Consider the following 18804-nt stretch of genomic DNA (forward strand, 5'->3'; position numbering starts at 1 on the left):
TGAACCATTCCGCTAATAGCAATTAAAACTCACTTTTGACGACCTTGGCACAAAGTTAACAATTGACGGTTTAAGCGTCTAGGCACGGGAATCCAACAAACAACAGGGTAAGTGGGCAAGAGAGCACTCTCCTTTCCACCACAAGGTCATGGGTTCGATCCTGGGCACTGCCAACTCTGCACATGAGTAGCATGGCTTGGGTGCGGTAAAGGGAGCTGATGGTAGGTAGGGCGTTCACTAATAGTGATTTTTAGTATTCGAATTATTCTACCGCAAAGTATTCGAATAGTCGAATATTCGACAGGACTGGCCAAACTGTCAAATATTAAGTAAGCAAGAGGTGAACAAATATTGTGAAATTGCCGATCTACATGCTCACAACACCTCGCGCTGCGAGGCGTTGTGAGCATGTAGATCTGCTATTTTCACAATATTTATCTGTGGAAGCGAGTCACATTAAATGTAATACCTACTATTCCAAGTGCTTGTCAGGGTGGGGGTCCCCAGTTCAAATTATGTTTATTTTGGGGGCCACTGCCTAAAAAGGTTTGAGACGTCCCCTGGTATAGAGCATTAACAAATTCATCCACCAGGGGCATTGACAACTCATTCTTATGACTTCCTATCTATAGCCAATCTTTATAAACTATACATTTTTTAAAGAGAAAACAATTTAAAAAATAATAAAAAGCGAATATTCGACTTCGGTGAACAACGTCGAATAGTGACTTTGACATTCGAATATTCAAATATTTGGTGAATGCCGGTAGGTGTTGCGCTCCGCCTCAGCAATCCATCTGCTGGGGCTCTAACATGTTTCTCAAACCTTTTCATGTCAAGGAGCTCCAAAAATATAGGTATTTGGCCCACGGACCCCCATCTCAAAATACGTTGTTCCATGGACCCCCAGAAGCAGAAATTTGAGTTACAAAAGTTTGCTTTGCAAAAAATATATTCAAAGGTTTGCATTTTTTTCCCTCCAAAAATAGCAGATGTACAACCTCGCAGCTTGTATATCTGTTATTTTTCAAAAGCTAAAGTATAAAATAATTCCAGGTCTACATGGGTTAAGCCGGCTGATCGTAGCTCACCTCATGGTGCGCAGGTCCCAGCCCCGTATGGCCGTGTCGTTGGCGGTGGCCAGCTGGCTGCAGTTGTGATGCGGGCTCCACTTGCCCGAGGTGAACTTCAGCTGACCTTTGCCCTCCAGAGTTGCAGTGCTGGAGATCTGGAGCCGCAGGGGGGGGAGAAGAAGAAGACACAAGATGAGTCTAATGAATAATTCTCATTATGAGACGAGAATCTCATCAAATATCAACCTCAGTAATGAGCTCCATCAAACTGCAGCCACACGTCTGATGCATTACAATTACTGTCACATGCTCTCTGGATGGATGGATGGATGGATGGGTGGGTGGATGGTAGGGCATGAACCAAAAAGTCAACAAATTGACTCAGTGGACTTCATTACACAAGTCCACTCCCACCAAGGAAAGTCGAAAGTTGAAATTCTGTTATTGTATTATTTGTATCATAATTTTTGCTCCATGTGCGCGTGTGTACAGCATTCAAACAGTAGGATTGCTTATTGTCAAGGACAGAATGATTATCTCCTTTTCCACCTGTGTTTTTTCAATGGATGAACAGAACAGTGCAGTGTAGGAATTAAGATTATAATTATACAATGATGCTGGTTGCAATGGAATCTATAATATCAACATCAAAACAAAAGCCGTATCGCTTTAGGAAAGAAAGGATCGCTTTAGGCTATTCTCTTCGCTTTAGGCTTTAGGCTATTCTATGAAGTCCAGAGTCCCTCTCAATGTGATGACGTCATCAAACAGTAAAGTCGACTTCAACTCAACTTTTTATTGAGTCGAGTCGACTTGCAAAAATCGCAAGTCGTTAGTGGATGGATGGATGGATTGATGAACTTGTTTCATTATAAAAGAAAGGAATAAATATACACGTAATAAACGTGATATAATCACGAAACAGTGATTTTTCTCCCTCACTATAGTTGTACCGTCAAAATCCATTATCGTCCAACGCTTATGGTCAACACAAAGAACACACAATTCATTAGTTTGCAATTAGTAATTTTAATTTTATTTTTGGTAAAGCGACTACTCAAACATTTTCCTGTCGAGGACCCCCAGAATGATATGCACTTGGCTGCTAGCATCTCCAAAATATGTTGTGCCAGGGACCTCCAGGAGAGAAGATTTGTGTTAAACATGTTTGCTTTCAAAATACAAAATCAAAGATGTGCACACATTTTCATGATAAAAAAAACAAGAAGATCTACAAGCTCAGAGCGTGTCCGCTATGAGCTTGTCGATCTGCTATTTTTGAATAGCCAAAGTATAAAGCATGGTTAAAGTGGTTAAAATGATCGGGATGCTACAAGGACCCCTGGGGGTCCCCAGACCCCTCTTTGAGATACAACAATCTACAAAAGCGCTGTATAAATGAATAACATTATTATCTCTTTGCAACGTGCGGTCGACACAAAGACACATTTATTTTCCAAAGAACACGGCACGCGCGGCGGCCACAAAGAAAAGCCTCCCGTCTCTCTTCAAGGTCAGAGCGTTAACAGGGTGGTGCCAGCTGACCGCGGCGCAGCGTGGCTCTCCTCCGTGCAGCATATGGATCGCTGTGTTCTGAATGCCTGACAGCACATGAGTGTTATTGACAGGAACACATATGGTCCTACCCCCCCCACAACCCCCAGGCGTTGAGCAGACCCCGGAGGCAACGAGCATGTACCTGTCTCTGCTCCCTCCGTCCCGCTGCTAAGTCAATGATGGAAGAAGAGGTACCCCCCTTTTTTTTACTTAAGTAAAAGTATAAATATCGCATACCGTAGAAATATGAGGACAAGTAAAAAAAAAGGGAGCCAGTGTTAAAGATTTCATTTGAGCAAAAGTAGCAAAAGTATTGGCATCAAAATGTACCAAAAGTGGGGCGCCCTGGTGGGCCTACTGGTCCAGGCGCATACCACTTAGGCAATGCCACATAGGCATGGATGCCTGGCGGCGTCGCCGGTTCGATTCCCGATCCGGACGACCTTTGCCGCGTGTCTCTACAAAGTAACTAGTAACTAAAGATGTGATGTAGTGGAGTAGACGTAAAAAGAAAATATTGAAAATTGGAAGTACTCCAGTAAAGTAAAAAGAAAATACCTCAAAATTGTACTTAGGTCAAGTCACAATTATTTATACGGCACATTTCACACGACAAGGTGCTTTAAAAAATAAAAATGAGGCTTAGCCTATACCATTACCATAGTACACAGTAGCACTTCAAGGCTGCTCAACAGCGCTTGAAGGTTGGTCACCCAGCGGTATTGCAGCTGTTGAGGCCGTACTGATACGGACAGACAGACATATGGACAGACAGACATGCACAGTTGTTGGGAGAGGCTGGCACTGCTCAAAAATGAAAAAGTTTTTTTTTATATAAGCTAACTGCATACTCCAAACCTAGCTTGTGAAAATACTGTAGGTACAGTCTGTATTTCGTTTGCTTTTATAAGTACAACACTTGAGTAAATGTACTTAGTTCCTTTGCACCAGTGGTGTAAAGTAACTTAGTACATTTACTCAAGTACTGTACTTAAATATAATTTTTAGGTATTTTTTACTTTTACTCCACTCCAATTATTTGAACTTAGGTTGCTAGCTACTTTGTAGATTTTGATTATTATTACAAACGTACATAGGCTACATTAACCACATTCAGCCCTTTATACATTTCGGCCATTTGAAAATAGCCGATCTACAAGCTCACAATGCATCTCGTTGTAGATCTGCTATTTTTATAGGCCTACATTGTATACATTTGAAAACTTGGAAAATGGGACATTCTGCATGATGAGTACTTACTACTTTATACTTTTGGTACTTTACACTAAGTTTAGAGTACATTTTGATACTGATACTTTTGTACTTTTACTCAAGTAAAAGTTGTATTTCGGACTTTTACTTTCAGAGCATTTCTAGATTGCGGTATTGATACTTTTACTTTAAGTAAAGATATGGAGTACTTTTTCCACCCCTGCTTTGCCCCCTGCTGCTAAGTCAATGTTTAGACCCCACTAACCTCTGCCTCACCTTGCTCCCATGGAGGGAAGATCTATACAATTCATCCCTCAGTGTTATGCACGCTTCAATGACTCAGACCGCAAAAAAAAACGAAACTAAAATGTAGCTGCAAGCAGCGATAACGGGGCCAAGCAATAGACTAAGGCAGGGGTCTTCAACCTTTTCATGCCAAGGACCCCCTAGCTGAGAGTACAATGAAGCAGGGACCCCCTCGCTGAGAGAGAGAGAGAGAGCGATGAAGCAGGGACCCTCACTACATAATGTATAAAATTATAAAGGTTGAATGTTATTTTGTAGATTTCATATATAGCTTCATAGACTTGTTTGACAGCTTATCAGTTTATGTTGGATTCCCGTTTTTTCAGATATTTAAACACCACTTGTTTGCTTCAACTTGTAAGTAAACTGTAAACTGGACCATTCACTCTGTACTTGGTCTGGTCTTTTCCCCCTCTACACCAAACGTCTTTTCCGAAAATAGCTGATCTATAGCGTTGTCAGCTTGTAGATCTGCTATTTTCGGCTAATGTTCTCATCAGAATAGGGATGCTAGGGTTCAACTGGTTAATGTAAAAACAAAGTTCTTAACACACAAAGATGGCGGCCCCCCTGTAGTAACTCTGAGGACCCCCTAGGGGTCCTGGACCTCCTTTTGAAGACCCCTGGACTAAGGCATACAGGAAAAAATATATATGCAATATGCACTATTGAAACATCATGGAAGATAGAACTTGAGAGAAAGAAGACCTCACCCACTCCGACCCACCTCCACCCACTTTCCACCCACTTTCACCCACCCCCACTCCCTATTATTATTACACAATCTTCAGAATAGTAGTGTGTCTGATTTCGGAATGGCGGGGTCTTATAGAAAAATTGGAAACCCCGCCATTCCAAAATATGGAAGTCAATCTTCGGAATGGCAGTGTTAGTGATTTTATAATTCAAAATAGTGGAAGAACACGGAAGTTGTTTGGTATGAGGAGACAGTGTGTATCGAGTTTTCATTGCTGTAGGTCAAACAGGGCATGAGTTATACCTGTTCAAAGTTTTGCATTCAATGTATCGCTACAGCGCCACCCCTTTGGCCAATGGTCGTGGTCTTCGTGTCACTGAATCCTGACATAGCCCTCTACTATATTGCCCAGTTTTGTAAAAACCAACAGCATCGTGGAGATAATACAGCACTTTTTTCGTAAAACGGCGGAAGTAAAATCTTAACACTTTCCATGCCAGGCCAAAATGGCCCCAAAGTCCCTGTGCCAGGATTTTGTATGTTTCCTTTACTATGCAATGAAAAAGAAAAGATTTTTTTTTTTGATTTTTTCCCCCACAGAGACAGACACAGTTGTTGTGATTCAGTGGCAAAAATAATTTTGTCAATCAGACAAATGGTTCCAGAGATAGAGCTGAATGAATCAAAAAAAGTGTCCATCCACTAGAATGGACACACATTTTCTCAATCAGCTAAACGAGGGAGCCAACACACAAACAGAGAAAAGCATCTCTCTGATCTCAGGTCATTTTGACATCTAAAAAAAAAAAAGAAAAAAAAAAAAAAAAGAAAATAATCATTTTTTATTATATACGTCATTGGCACTGACGGCTTTTGGCCCATTTACGTCAATCTACCACTGTGGCATGGTAAGAGTTAAGGGCTACGCACTTCGTGCTTGGCCCCTAATTAGACTTTTGATTGGTGAAACGGTGACAAATATGCATAAAAACTTTCACTGTTAAGAATATGAGACATACTTTATTGTTCTTTATGAAGCATGTTATCAAAATTAAACACATGATGTATTATCAACTAAACAATTAAAATGTGAATATAAATTGTAATATACTGTAGTGCACATTGCACTGCGTATTGGGTAGAATTACAAGGCAGACAAACCAAAGCAAAAAGATAAACTATATGACATATAAGCACACCCATGATGTAGAGGTACAAACACAACACATACAGTAACTAGTACAATGAACCAGAGGTGGACAGTACAACAAAGTACATTTACTTGCGTAGTGTACTGCACTTAATATAAGTACATTACATGCAAGCTTGTAGATCTGCTATTTTCGCTATACTTGGTGTTGAAAATGTATGGAATCTTTCAATTGTTTTGGAAAATGTCAAAATGTGAACACAGCAATGAATTGATATTAAAAAGTACACCACTGCATTATACCAACAAACCGCATAGCTAATACATTTGACCAACGCACCACATAACTAATATTTTGTGAAAATAGTGATTTCACTATAGAACTTTTTCACACATCCAACGGAAACCGCTAGAACAGGGATAGTCCTGCCACCTTTGTCCATTAACCCCAGACATAATAACACAATCTTCATCCCCATTGCTATTAGGCTCACCAGTGTCCCAGTACCTGCAGAAGAAAGGACATTTTACTTTATCAAAATGCATTTACAATTTTAACTTTTTCTTTAATTTAGTTGTCCTTGTTTTTCACAATGACCTCAAATGGGTTTCTAGATGTTAGACAAATTAACGTAGTGATATTGAAATAGAAAACATGTGTTATTGTCTTGGGGCCAGTGTTTCTATTTTATAACTAGCCTTCAAATCTAGCCATATAGAGCATCGCAGCGGAAGTGGATTCCTGGGGTCACTTAATATTCCCCATTCATTTTCGCCATAGACTTTTACAAAAATATTTATAACAATTATGTTAAGCCTCGAACCAAGCCATCCAGGATGGAGGTGAATCATGACCATATAACCTTTTTTTCTATGAAAAGAACATTTTGAACATCGCTAAACAAAGGGTAGTTATTAAATGTAGTATATCAAATAATGTAATATTAAAATATGTTTTCACATAGAAAAAAAGGTTATATGGTCAGGATTCACCTCCATCCTGGATGGCTTGGTTCGAGGCTTAACATAATTGTTATAAATATATTTGTAAAAGTCTATGGCGAAAATGAATGGGGAATATCAAGTGACCCCAGGAATCCACTTCCGCTGCGATGCTCTATAGATGCATTGTCCTGGCAAGGTAACTGGAGTAACGCTTGTAATAGGGGGTCACCAATATGTCCGTACACGGACAAAATGTGTCCGTGGCAAAGACTGCCTTGTCCGTGGGAAATTTGGGATGTTCTGTTTTGCACACCATTATAATGTTATTTTGATCATAATACCTAGTTACAGAATGTCAAGTCTCTTATGTTTTTTATGTATGGCAATTACTTATTTATTTACAATTATTTACTACGACACTGTGGCATATTAGGATTCAAACTAGTACTAGTGGTTCTCACATGATATATTTGTAAGGACCCCCTTACGGGTCCATTTGGTTCCATTAGGGTTGGTGGAGGCCAACCCCCACTGGGAAAGAATCTGACTTACTACCGAGCACATGGACACAGTTACAGACCTATTATGGTCATTCAGGGCTATCGCTATGTGTTTCTGGTAAAACTTTTGACAAGTTTTGTCAAAAATGTCCACCACAAATCAACATGGCGATGGCCCCTGCTTGTCAAGGTACAGTAGAGTCTTTCCAATGATTGTGACAACATTGGTGCGGATCGGAGCAATATTGCACCTCACAAGTCCAGATGTTACCCTTTCGACGTCCACTGTCGATCCACCCACCCACTAGGCAATGTTAATATATAACATTTAATACCATGTAGAGAAAAGAACGGCGCAAAGTATAAACATGTGAATTAAAATGTTGTTGAAATGAAGAAGAGAAGAATGAAGATAAGGTCTTACGTTTGTGTGGTCAGTCGCGTACCATCTACCCACTTCCATTGGCCTTCTTGGTCTCTGTCAGTCAAACCCAGCCACGCTTGTCCATTAAAAACTCTGTCAACAAAGGCCTGAACAAAACAAGTAGCTGGTTACTTAAAGGACTTTGCAACCTATCTTCATATGACTGCTCCGCACGAATGCTTGTTATAATATGGTGCCATGTTTGTCTACTCACTGTATCTCAGAGGAAGCCTGTTGACAGTTCAGAAACTGGCCTACTGTTACAACATAGGAAGGCAGGTTTGGCCATTTCAAACAAGATTTGATATACTGTATATAAATATTTCTTTTTAGTTTAGTTTTTAGTTTAGTTTTTATGCAAGAACAATGGCTTGTATTTCAGCCTGCTAACTTTCTAACTAATACAATCCTGCACTTTCAATTAGCTTGGAGTGAGTAGATCAAAAATGGTGCCATATTATAATGAGCATTAATGAGGACCAATTATATGAAGATATCGTTGAAAAGTTGTAAGTATGAACTGTGCAATATATTCAATATAGGTTATGACACGCACATGGCACGCACACACGCTCACATTTTTTTCTTGGTTCTTTATGACCACGAGGTCTGATTGTCTGTCTCTACAGTATTGTCTGCTCTGCTCCCAGGTATTCGTCCCAGTAGAAATGTAATAACACCGACCACCACCAAATGTAAATCCGTATGATTCTAACAAAGAAAAGAATAAAGTGTGCTCGTCTTTAATTTTCTCATATTAACAACAAATGATGCACAACATGATATAACAATTTAGGAAGAAAAGAAAAATGAGTGTCACTCACCACAGAGCCTCCTCTTCAGCTCATTTGGATCTCCAACTAGTTTGCTATATGTAGTCTGAAGCTGGTCTAAACGGGACTGTATCTGGTTCCTCTGTTCAGTCTGTTTGCTATAGCTGCTCTGCAACTGGTCAAAACTGGTCTGCAACTGGTCTTTCTGGTTATTCAGGTTGTTCTGTCTGGCCTCTAACTGGTCAAAACTGGTCTTTAATTGATCCCTCTCCTTAATGGTGCAGTAGTAGCCAGCCAGGTGGTCTCGCTCATGAGTCAAGTTGGTACAGGCCAGTGACAGGTTGTAGCTGGTGGCTGGTTGATCCCCCTCCACCATGTTGCACGGGTCTGCATAAGAACCATATTCACAAAATGAGAGATCATTTAAAAAATATTATAATGTTTTCCTAATATGCTGCTACAGTTTCTGTTTGCTAGCAAAAAACATAAAACATGTGTTGGAACATCATAAATGTATAAAACATTATAATAAAACTCATTGTCGTGAGACTTGACTTACATAGAGAGAGTCTGAGACCAATGTTGAGCAGAGCTTGAACAACACAGAGCAATCCAAAACCCAGTCCAACCGCCCTGTACCATCTTCTGGCTGGAGACACGCGCACGCGCACACACACACACACACACACACACACACACACACACACACACACACGCACACGCACACGCACACGCACACAGAGTGAGAATAAGAAGTGAGAACCTATCTTGATCTTGTTTAACCTATTTAGACATCGCACTGCGAACTTGTAGGTCTGCTATTTTTCAGAAAAAATGAATTGCAAATCTTTGAATATATATATATATATATATATATATATATATATATATATATATATATATATATTTTTTTTTTTTTTTTTTTTTTTTTTTTTTTTTCAAATAACATGATAAAGTTTGAGAACCACTGACATAGAAAAATGCATTTTTCAAAAACCTTAGAAGGATTTAGAAGACATTTATAGATTCAAAGACTTTTCACAAATGTTCAATAATTAAAGCATAATAAAATGGTTAAAATAAAAATGTCCAGGTCTAAATACGTTAAAAGTTAAAAAGCAATGTTTTTTGTGATTTGTAGTTTTACAGTAGTAAGGTCTCTTACCAGATCCAATCTCCTGTGGACGTGTGTCCTGAGCTGTAGTCTTGGTCTCAGCATCATCTTCCTCTTGGATCTCAATGCGTTCAGAATGAAAAGCCACAGCCATCTCTACCTTTATGACTTTAACTCTTCTCTTCAGAACGGAGTGAACACAAGAGAAGTGTGTTTTCTCTTTTATCTTGGTGCTTCTGTTCCGCTTTGCGTTGTTCGTGGTTCGACAGAAACCTGCGGCCGACCCCCTTGCTAAAAGAAGACGTTTTGCAAGCATGACATTACACACAATCTTTTATTTTAACTGGGGACCCCCCACCCTGACAAGCACTTGGAATTGTAGACATTACTTTTAGATCCACTTGCTTCCACAGATAAACATTGTGCTGATAGCTGCGAGGCGTTATGAGCTTGTAGATCGGCTATTTTCACAAACTTGATCAGCCAATTTGGTATTTAAAATGTAATTGTAACTTTAGAAACGTGCAGATACCCTTTATACAATTTTAACTGTATGCTGGTTTGTTTACTGTTGAGTGAGAAAACAATGCTTCACATGAAGCTAGCACTGCACAAGAGCAGAATTATTTAGTTACAGTTCCTCAGGTTCCTCAGAAGTTGTGTTCTTCCCCACGTCACACACGATGGGGAAGACCACAACTTCCCCATAAGCAGTAAGACTTGCTCCATCTTGTGGAACTAATGTCCACACACACACACACACACACACACACACACACACACACACACACACACACACACACACACACACACACACACACACACACACACACACACACACACACACACACACACACACACACACACACACAAAGAAAACAAAGTAGAAAGGTAAAAGAAGAGTACTAAGTAGCTCATGCTGCTGGTGCTAATGCCAGGAAACCGAACCACCTCTGCCCTTAAATTGCTTTCTCACACCACTGTATGCAGTCATGGTAAAAGTTCCCACATTTCAAAAAAGTATCACAATTGCCATGCAGAAATACTCTGTTACAAGTATAAATCCAGAATTACAAATTTACTTGAGTAAAAGTACAAAGTGTTAGTATCAAAATGTAAACAATTGAAAGTATTCAATATGCAGAAGGTCACATTTCACAAGTTTTCAAATGTACACAAATGGGAAAATAGCAAATTGCGACTCACTGTGAGCTTGTACATTGGCTATTTTCAAATGGCCGAAATGTATATAGGGCTGAAGTGGGTAATGTAGGCTATGTTTTGTGATAATAACCAAAAACTAAAAAAGTAACTAGTGACTAAGGTTTTCAAATACATGTAGTGGAGTAAAAGTAGGCTGCAATATTTGCCTCAGAGATGTAGTTGAGTGGAAGAAGAGTACAGAAAATTGGAAATACAAATACCTCATAATTGTTCTTCTTAAGTACAGTACAGTAAATGTACTCAATTACTGACTGTATGGCTTATCCAGCCGATCTTATCCACACTTAAGGCCCTTTTCCACCGGCAGCGATAACGATGGCGATAACGATTTAAAAAAATGTGTTTTCAATTGAAGTGGATCGGCAGCAACCACCCAACACCGTTGTAGATCCTAACGATATAGTTGTCGGCTATCATTGTCTTTATCGGTGTTGGGTGGATGCTGCCGATCCACTTCAATTGAAAACACATTTTTTAAAATCGTTATCGTCATCGTTATCGCTGCCGGTGGAAAAGGGCCTTTAGTCAGCTGTCCCGTATCCTATATTACAAGGCTGATCTATCCCATATCCCAGAGGGACTGCTGCACTGGAATTGGTAGCGTGTGTGTTCCCAACAATTTTAGGCTGGGACCCCCCAAAATAATAATATTTCAACTATGGACACCCAACCCGGACAAGAACTTTTGCATTTACTCGCTTCGACTCGCTTCCAAAATATTGTGAAAATAGCTGAACTACAAGTTTGAGCACCACTGATACAGCAACATACGTTTTTCAGAAAACTGGACGAATTTTGAAGATATTGTAGAATCGGCATCAGGGTCTATACCAGGGGTCTTCAACGTTTTCAGGCCAAGGACCCCTTAGTTGAGAGAGAGATGAAGAAGGGACCCCCACAACCTGTTCATAGATTCCATATAGTTTCATTGTTTCATAGTTTCATTGTTTGACAGCTCTTTTTCCCCTCTACACCAAAGCTCTTTGCCAAAAATAGCTGATCTACAAGCTCACAACGCCTCGCAGTGCGAGGCGTTGTGAGCTTGTAGATCTGCTATTTTTGGCTAAAGTTCTCAAAATAAGGACACTAGGGTTAAGGGTTCAAGTGGTTAATATAAAAAAAAGAAGAAAACAACTTTCTATCACACAAAGATTTGGAGGACCCCCTGTAGTAACTCTGAGGACCCCCTGTTGAAGACCCCTGGTCTACACTAAATAGGTTAAAATGTATCAGCTAGAAAAAAAGAAAAGAAAAAAGTCATCACACACACGCACCCGTGAGAAAAGGACCCGACCCCCCCCCCCCCCACCACCACCACATCTTCTCCATCTCACACACAAGATGGGGAAGAAGACGACAGCATCTATGCAGCCATCCTTCCCCACAAGCAGCAAGAGTTGCTGCAACACCATCTTGTGAAACTAAACACCTCACAATAGTCAAAAATATATATAGCTGCAAGCAGCGAAAACGGGACAAGCTATAGACTTATGCTGCATTCACACTGCGAGAAGCCAAGCTAATGGTTTGCTTGGTAATTCAATGTATTCTCTATGCAAACCAGCTTTAAAAAATTCCAAGCTTTTTTCCAGCTTGGAAATTTTAAAAGCTGGTTTCCATAGAGATAACATTGAATTACCAAGCTAAACTTTAGCTTTAAAGCTCCCTATGTGAATGAGGCATGGCATACAGAAAAAAAGCTATAAGCAATATGCACTATAAGCCATAGAAACGTGGAAGATTGAACTTGAGAGAAAGAAGTCCTCACCCACCCTGATACCCACTTTCACCAATATCTCCACTCACACCCACCCACCTCTAGCCACTTTCACCCATCTCCATCCACTTTCACCCACCTCCACCCATCTACACCCACTTTAACCCACCCCCACCCCCTATTACCTATTACACAATTACACCTATTACACTATTACACCTATAACTAAGATCCTCCTTGGAGTTCTTAATTTAAGTAACGTACTGTAACGGGAGTCTCCCCGTCTCTTTAGCTCTTTAGTGAACAGAAAAATACATTTTCCAGGTCTGGGATAGCAATTTTATCCAATCAGGAGAGAGACTGGATAACATTATCCAATCGGCGGCCGCATCGCTGGAAGCCGAATCAAACTGGAGGCCTGAGGTGTTTGAGTCGGAACTAATTGAAATCAATGCACAAGATTAATGATGATTTAGTGCTTTGTGACACAGAAGCCTTTCCTGTTGGACTTGGCTCAGCCCAGGATCAGTGGTTGAAAGCAACCAACTACATTTTACCTTCTAGGGGGTTATACTGTAGGTGGTCCCCAGCTAAATGATGGAGAGCTGGTAACCACATGGACCCTTATAGATCTTTAACTAAAAGAGGTCTACACAATTAGAGAATGTAGAGGAATTGTTATTTTGTTCAACGTTGGCCAATGCAGCATGGAATCGTGGACAAAATCGTATCAAACGATAACAAAATGTTCTACGTTTTGGGTCTGAGAGGTGATGTTGTACTGTTGTGTGTCCTGGCCACTTATTCGGGGGCCCACTTGCAAATACCCTCCCTCACCCACAGGGTTGAAAACCACTGATCAATAGAACGTGATGGTTTCTCTCTCCTTGACCCCAAACTCCCTCTTCCCCCTCCTCACCTGCACCTCTTCCTCTTTTGTTCTCTCTCTCTCTCTCTCCCTCTCCCTCCCTGAGTGTCTCTCTCTCTCTCTCCCTCCCTCCCTCCCTGAGTGTCTCTCTCTCCCTCCCTCCCTGAGTCTCTCTCTCTCTCCCTCCCTCCCTCCCTGAGTGTCTCTCTCTCTCTCTCCCTCCCTCCCTGAGTGTCTCTCTCTCTCCCTCTCCACATATGGCTCAGCTCTGGCTGCTGGAGCAGAGCTTATCGATCGGCTCCGTCCCTGCACACACCTTCTCTGCTGCTGCTCTCATTATTTCACCAACAGAGGACAGAGGGGGCAGCGGTAGGCTATCAGACACACAGACCGGCAGGCAGGCAGGCAGACAGGCAGACAGACAGACAAATAGACAGAGAGACAGAGAGCATTAAGAAACGGGAAGGGAGGAGTAAAGGTGAAGGTAGAGGACAGGGCAGGAGAGAGGTGAAGAAGCCGAGAGAGAGAAAGAGAGAGAGAGAAAGAGAGAGAGAGAGAGAGAGAGAGAGAGAGAGAGAGAGAGAGATAGTAGAAGGAGTGACAGAAAGGACAGAGAGAAAAAGAAAGAGGAGATACAGAAAAGCAGTACAGATTAGGGATGGGACGATATGAAGATTTCATATCACGATTTTTGTGACAAAAGAAATCGCGATTTACGATATTATCACGATAATCAAAATCCATTATCCTGGGGCGGAACATTCGCCAAAAGCAGATCTACAAGCTCACAACGTGACGCGTTGTGAGCTTGTAGATCGGCAATTGTTTTGGCAAAGATATTTGATAGAGAGTCCTACGTATATTATAAGTACCTTTCACCAATTCTAGAGAGTTTAAGTGGTACTGGATATGCAGCTCCGCAAATAAAAGGTGAATTGATCCCAGTGCATGACAGAGGACGATATCACGATAAATTAAATCTCCACGATACGATTATCTTGAGTGTTTTTTATCACGATAAACGATTATATCGCATATCTTCCCATCCAAAGTACAGATACAAAGGAAAGGGAGACAGACAGATGGAAAGGACAGACAGTGAGGAGACAGAGAGAGAGAGAGAGAGAGAGAGAGAGAGAGAGAGAGAGAGAGAGAGAGAGGGAGAGAGGTGGATGTGTTGCTCTGATCAGGGGGAGAGGAGGAGTGGTGCATTGGCACAAGCCTGAGCCTCGTGTGTCCTGCGTTCCCAGCCCTATTAGAGCTCTAACTAAATTAGAGACCCTAACAAGACAGCACACACACACACACACACACACACACACACACACACACACACACACACACACACACACACACACACACACACACACACACACACACACACACACACACACACACACACACACACACACACACAAAAACACACACACACACACACACACACACACACACACACACACACACACACACACCCTAACAAGACAGCATACACGCACACACATTCATTTAGGAGCGCGAGCAATGCTAACGCGCAGTGCTATCTGTCAAATCACCATGCGTTCATGCTTTGGCATAAGAAGGGAGTGTGTGTGTGTGTGTGTGTGTGTGTGTGTGTGTGTGTGTGTGTGTGTGTGTGTGTGTGTGTGTGTGTGTGGGGGGGGGGTGAACAGATGTGCTGGACAAGGTGTGTGGCTGTGCCAGTGAGTCAGTGGAGATGTTCTCGCTCAATTCCACCAGCGATTCTAATTGATGAGCCATGCGCATGCAGTCACACACACACGCACGCACGCACGCACGCACGCACGCACGCACGCACGCACGCACGCACGCACGCACGCACGCACGTGAAGACTATGCGGTCGCTCGAGCACGCACGCACGCACACACACACAGACACATGTGCGTGTGCATAAAATACGCACAAATGCAAATCTTTATTCAAACAATGCACATTGGTGGGACAGCCACACGATTCTCTCCCACATGCGCGCCCTCACTCACTCTCACACACTCTCTCACACACACACGCACACACACACTAATCCAGCCTGGCCCTTGAGACAGTTAAATCCATGCTGCAGCTGGACAAGGCTTGAGATGAACACATCAACCAGTGACGGATGGAGAGATGGATGAAAGGAGGGAGGGAGGAGGATGGAGGGATGGATGGATGAAAGGAGGGAGGGAGGGAGGAGAGGAGATTAGCATTCTCATCAGCACTGGAGGAATTTGTCTTGGCTGCCAAGCTCCTTCTCTCTCTCTCTCTCGCCCGCCATCTCTTCCCCTCTCCTTATCTCACTCAGTCTCTCTCCTATAATCTATAGTTTCCCTTCTCTCTCTCTCGCTCTCTCTCTCTCTCTCAGGGGCGTCAATTGGGTATGGCAGGGGTATGCAGCTGCCATACCTTGGCTACAGGTGGAAATAATAAAAATGTACTTTTCATCGTGCCTGTTGCTAAGGTATGCTTCGCGCGAGTGCAAGACACCAGTCATGTTGCCATACCTTACCTTTTTCTGAACTGACGCCACTGCTCTCTCTCTCTCTCTCTCTCTCTCTCATCATTGCTCTGCTGTCCTATCTCTGTCTGTTGGGGCTGTGATTATTCAATCCCTTTCTTTCAATTCCACAATAATCTTGAAGCAGTTTTTTAAATAAATTATTAAGCAGTTTTTTAAATAAATTATACTGTATGTTGTTTATACTTTTATAATTCAGCGAATCAACTAGAAAAAACGGACAAAAGTGATTTATCTGATTAACGACTTAATCGCCATTTTATACCTCATCGTTGTGTGAAAAACACTCCTGGGGCTAAAAACGGCTGCTTTGTGATGACCTGGAAAAGTGTCTATGGACGTTTTCTGAGCAAAACAAATGCTTGCAACGGATTCAGAATCATGAAAAACCCATCCCTTCAAGCAAGCTTGTATTTTTGCAACTTTTGAATGTGTTTTCAAACACACACACACACACACACACACACACACACACACACACACACACACACACACACACACACACACACACACACACACACACACACACACACACACACACACACACACACACACACACACACACAAGTGCATAATGTGTAACTACAGTGTGTGCATGTGAGTGCGTGTATGTGTGTTCACATTTGTCTTGGCGTAAGCCTGATTGAAATCTCTTGGATAGCAGTGATTTTTTCACGTCAAATTAAAGCAAATGTGTGTGTGTGCACGCACGCACGCACGCACCCACCCACCCACACACACACACACACACACCCTGTGGGCGTGTGACCTGGCTGGCCTTTGTGAGAATCTCTCAGTGAAAGCATGAATTACTAATGGCTTCACCTATAGCTCCATCACTGTCTGTGCACGCACACACGCATACACACACACACACACACACACACACACACACACACACACACACACACACACACACACACACACACACACACACACACACACACACACACACACACACACACACACACACACACACACACACACACACACACACACACAGACAGAGTGGGGGGTTGTTAATTATTACTCTAATATGCACATAAAACACACACACACACACACACACAGAAGGCCAGTTCGGATGCCAAGTCATGTTTATATCATCGTTACTGTCTTGTGGAAACCTTGTATGTCCAAAACCGTAACCGGTCGCCGCCAGATGATGGCGTATCTAGAAGTTGAACTGTAGTTCTTTCATCATCTTTACCGCGAGCCTCTTTTTTTCAAAAGTACTTCACGTCGTGGTCCCCCGCGCCCCGCCTCGATCCCCATGCCAGGTGAAATGCGTTTGAAAAAAAGAGGCTTGCGTTTAGTGTTCACTAAACACGTCAATATGAGTGATAGACACTGTGATAGACAGACTGTCCCATCCAATCACCTGCTAAATAGCTTGAAAAAAGGGATGGCCTTCTTCAGCGGTTGATCCTGACTTGTTTGCGTTATCCTTTTAGCTTTAATGTCTTACTGTACTTCTGACTAATACAATATTTGATAATTCAAAAACGGTGTGGTACTGTACATACAAGGTTCCCACATGACGGCGCTGATTATACTAACCAGGCTTTGTTTTCCCCCATATTTACACAACACAGTTGTTATTATTCGGCCTCCATGATGGCACGCGAGCTGTTCTCAGCACCCACGTTTGACGTGAAACATACCATACAGTACTGTACTGTAAGGCACGGCTGTAGTGCTGTACAGTACATATTACTGCGTGTACTGAGGGGGAAGTAGAGAGAATGACTGCTCTTTTTTTTCTCTCTCCGGTTATTAAAGAAGACTATTACTGTCACAGCAGGGGAGACGAGGCCACAGCGATATGAAACTAACTGGAGACAGCTCACAGAAAGGGACAAGCACACAAGATGCCTATAGGTAGCCCAGTGTGTGTGTGTGTGTGTGTGTGTGTGTGTGTGTGTGTGTGTGTGTGTGTGTGTGTGTGTGTGTGGAGAGAGTAAGAGAGAGAGAGTGAGTTGTGGTATCTGCTCACCAACATTGACGCAGAAGGTGTGTGTATGTGCGAGTGTGAGTGCGTGCGTGCGCGAGCGTGTCGTGCGTATGTGTGTGTGTGCAAGATAAGACCAAGATATGGTCGTTATCAAATAATGAGTTAGCTATTGTATGATATGGCAAGTGTGTACGTTAGTATGTGTGCGTGTCTCGCCTGTGTAGAATACAGAGCAGGTGGGTGTCTAATGTATGCATATGCGTGTGTGTGTGTGTGTGTGTGTGTGTGTGTGTGTGTGTGTGTGTGTGTGTGTGTGTGTGTGTGTGTGTGTGTGCGTGCGTGCATGTGTGTGTGTGTGTGTGTGCGCCTACACATTCTTATATTCATTTATAACAGATTGTACTTATATATATTCATCCAGATACTCACTGTTGAAGATGCATATTTGAAGATCAAGGTTTCCGTTAGCCGATATATACCGGCCGTTGTTGGCCAATTACATTATTAATTGGCCCGATAAATAAAGTGATCACCGGCCACATTAGGTGGCTGCCTTGCTCCACGCAAATTATTAGTAAAATTATTATTAGGCTATTTGGATGTTAAATAAAGTAACACTAAAACAACATTAATACCAAAAGTTCAACAATCAAAATCATATTTCCTTTTTTTTATGAGCAAACATTGACTGGCGGATCACCTGTGTATTTTTCTTTCGACAGCTGTGTTCCACGTAATAAACACAACAGCTTCATCGTATATTGCGGCCAACAG

General features: G+C 42.0%; 1 protein-coding gene across 1 annotated transcript in view; it reads right to left on the reverse strand.

Moving 5' to 3' along the window:
• Positions 1-18804, reverse strand: part of eipr1 (EARP complex and GARP complex interacting protein 1) — a 115864-nt gene that overhangs the window by 42634 nt on the left and 54426 nt on the right. The window contains exon 6 of the mRNA XM_080750665.1: positions 1092-1228. Within this exon, the coding sequence (XP_080606791.1) occupies positions 1092-1228 (137 nt within the window). The remainder of the gene's footprint in view (positions 1-1091; positions 1229-18804) is intronic.

This window comes from Nannobrachium achirus, assembly GCF_963921795.1.
Source record: "Nannobrachium achirus genome assembly, chromosome: 20".
NCBI classification, from domain to species: domain Eukaryota; kingdom Metazoa; phylum Chordata; class Actinopteri; order Myctophiformes; family Myctophidae; genus Nannobrachium; species Nannobrachium achirus.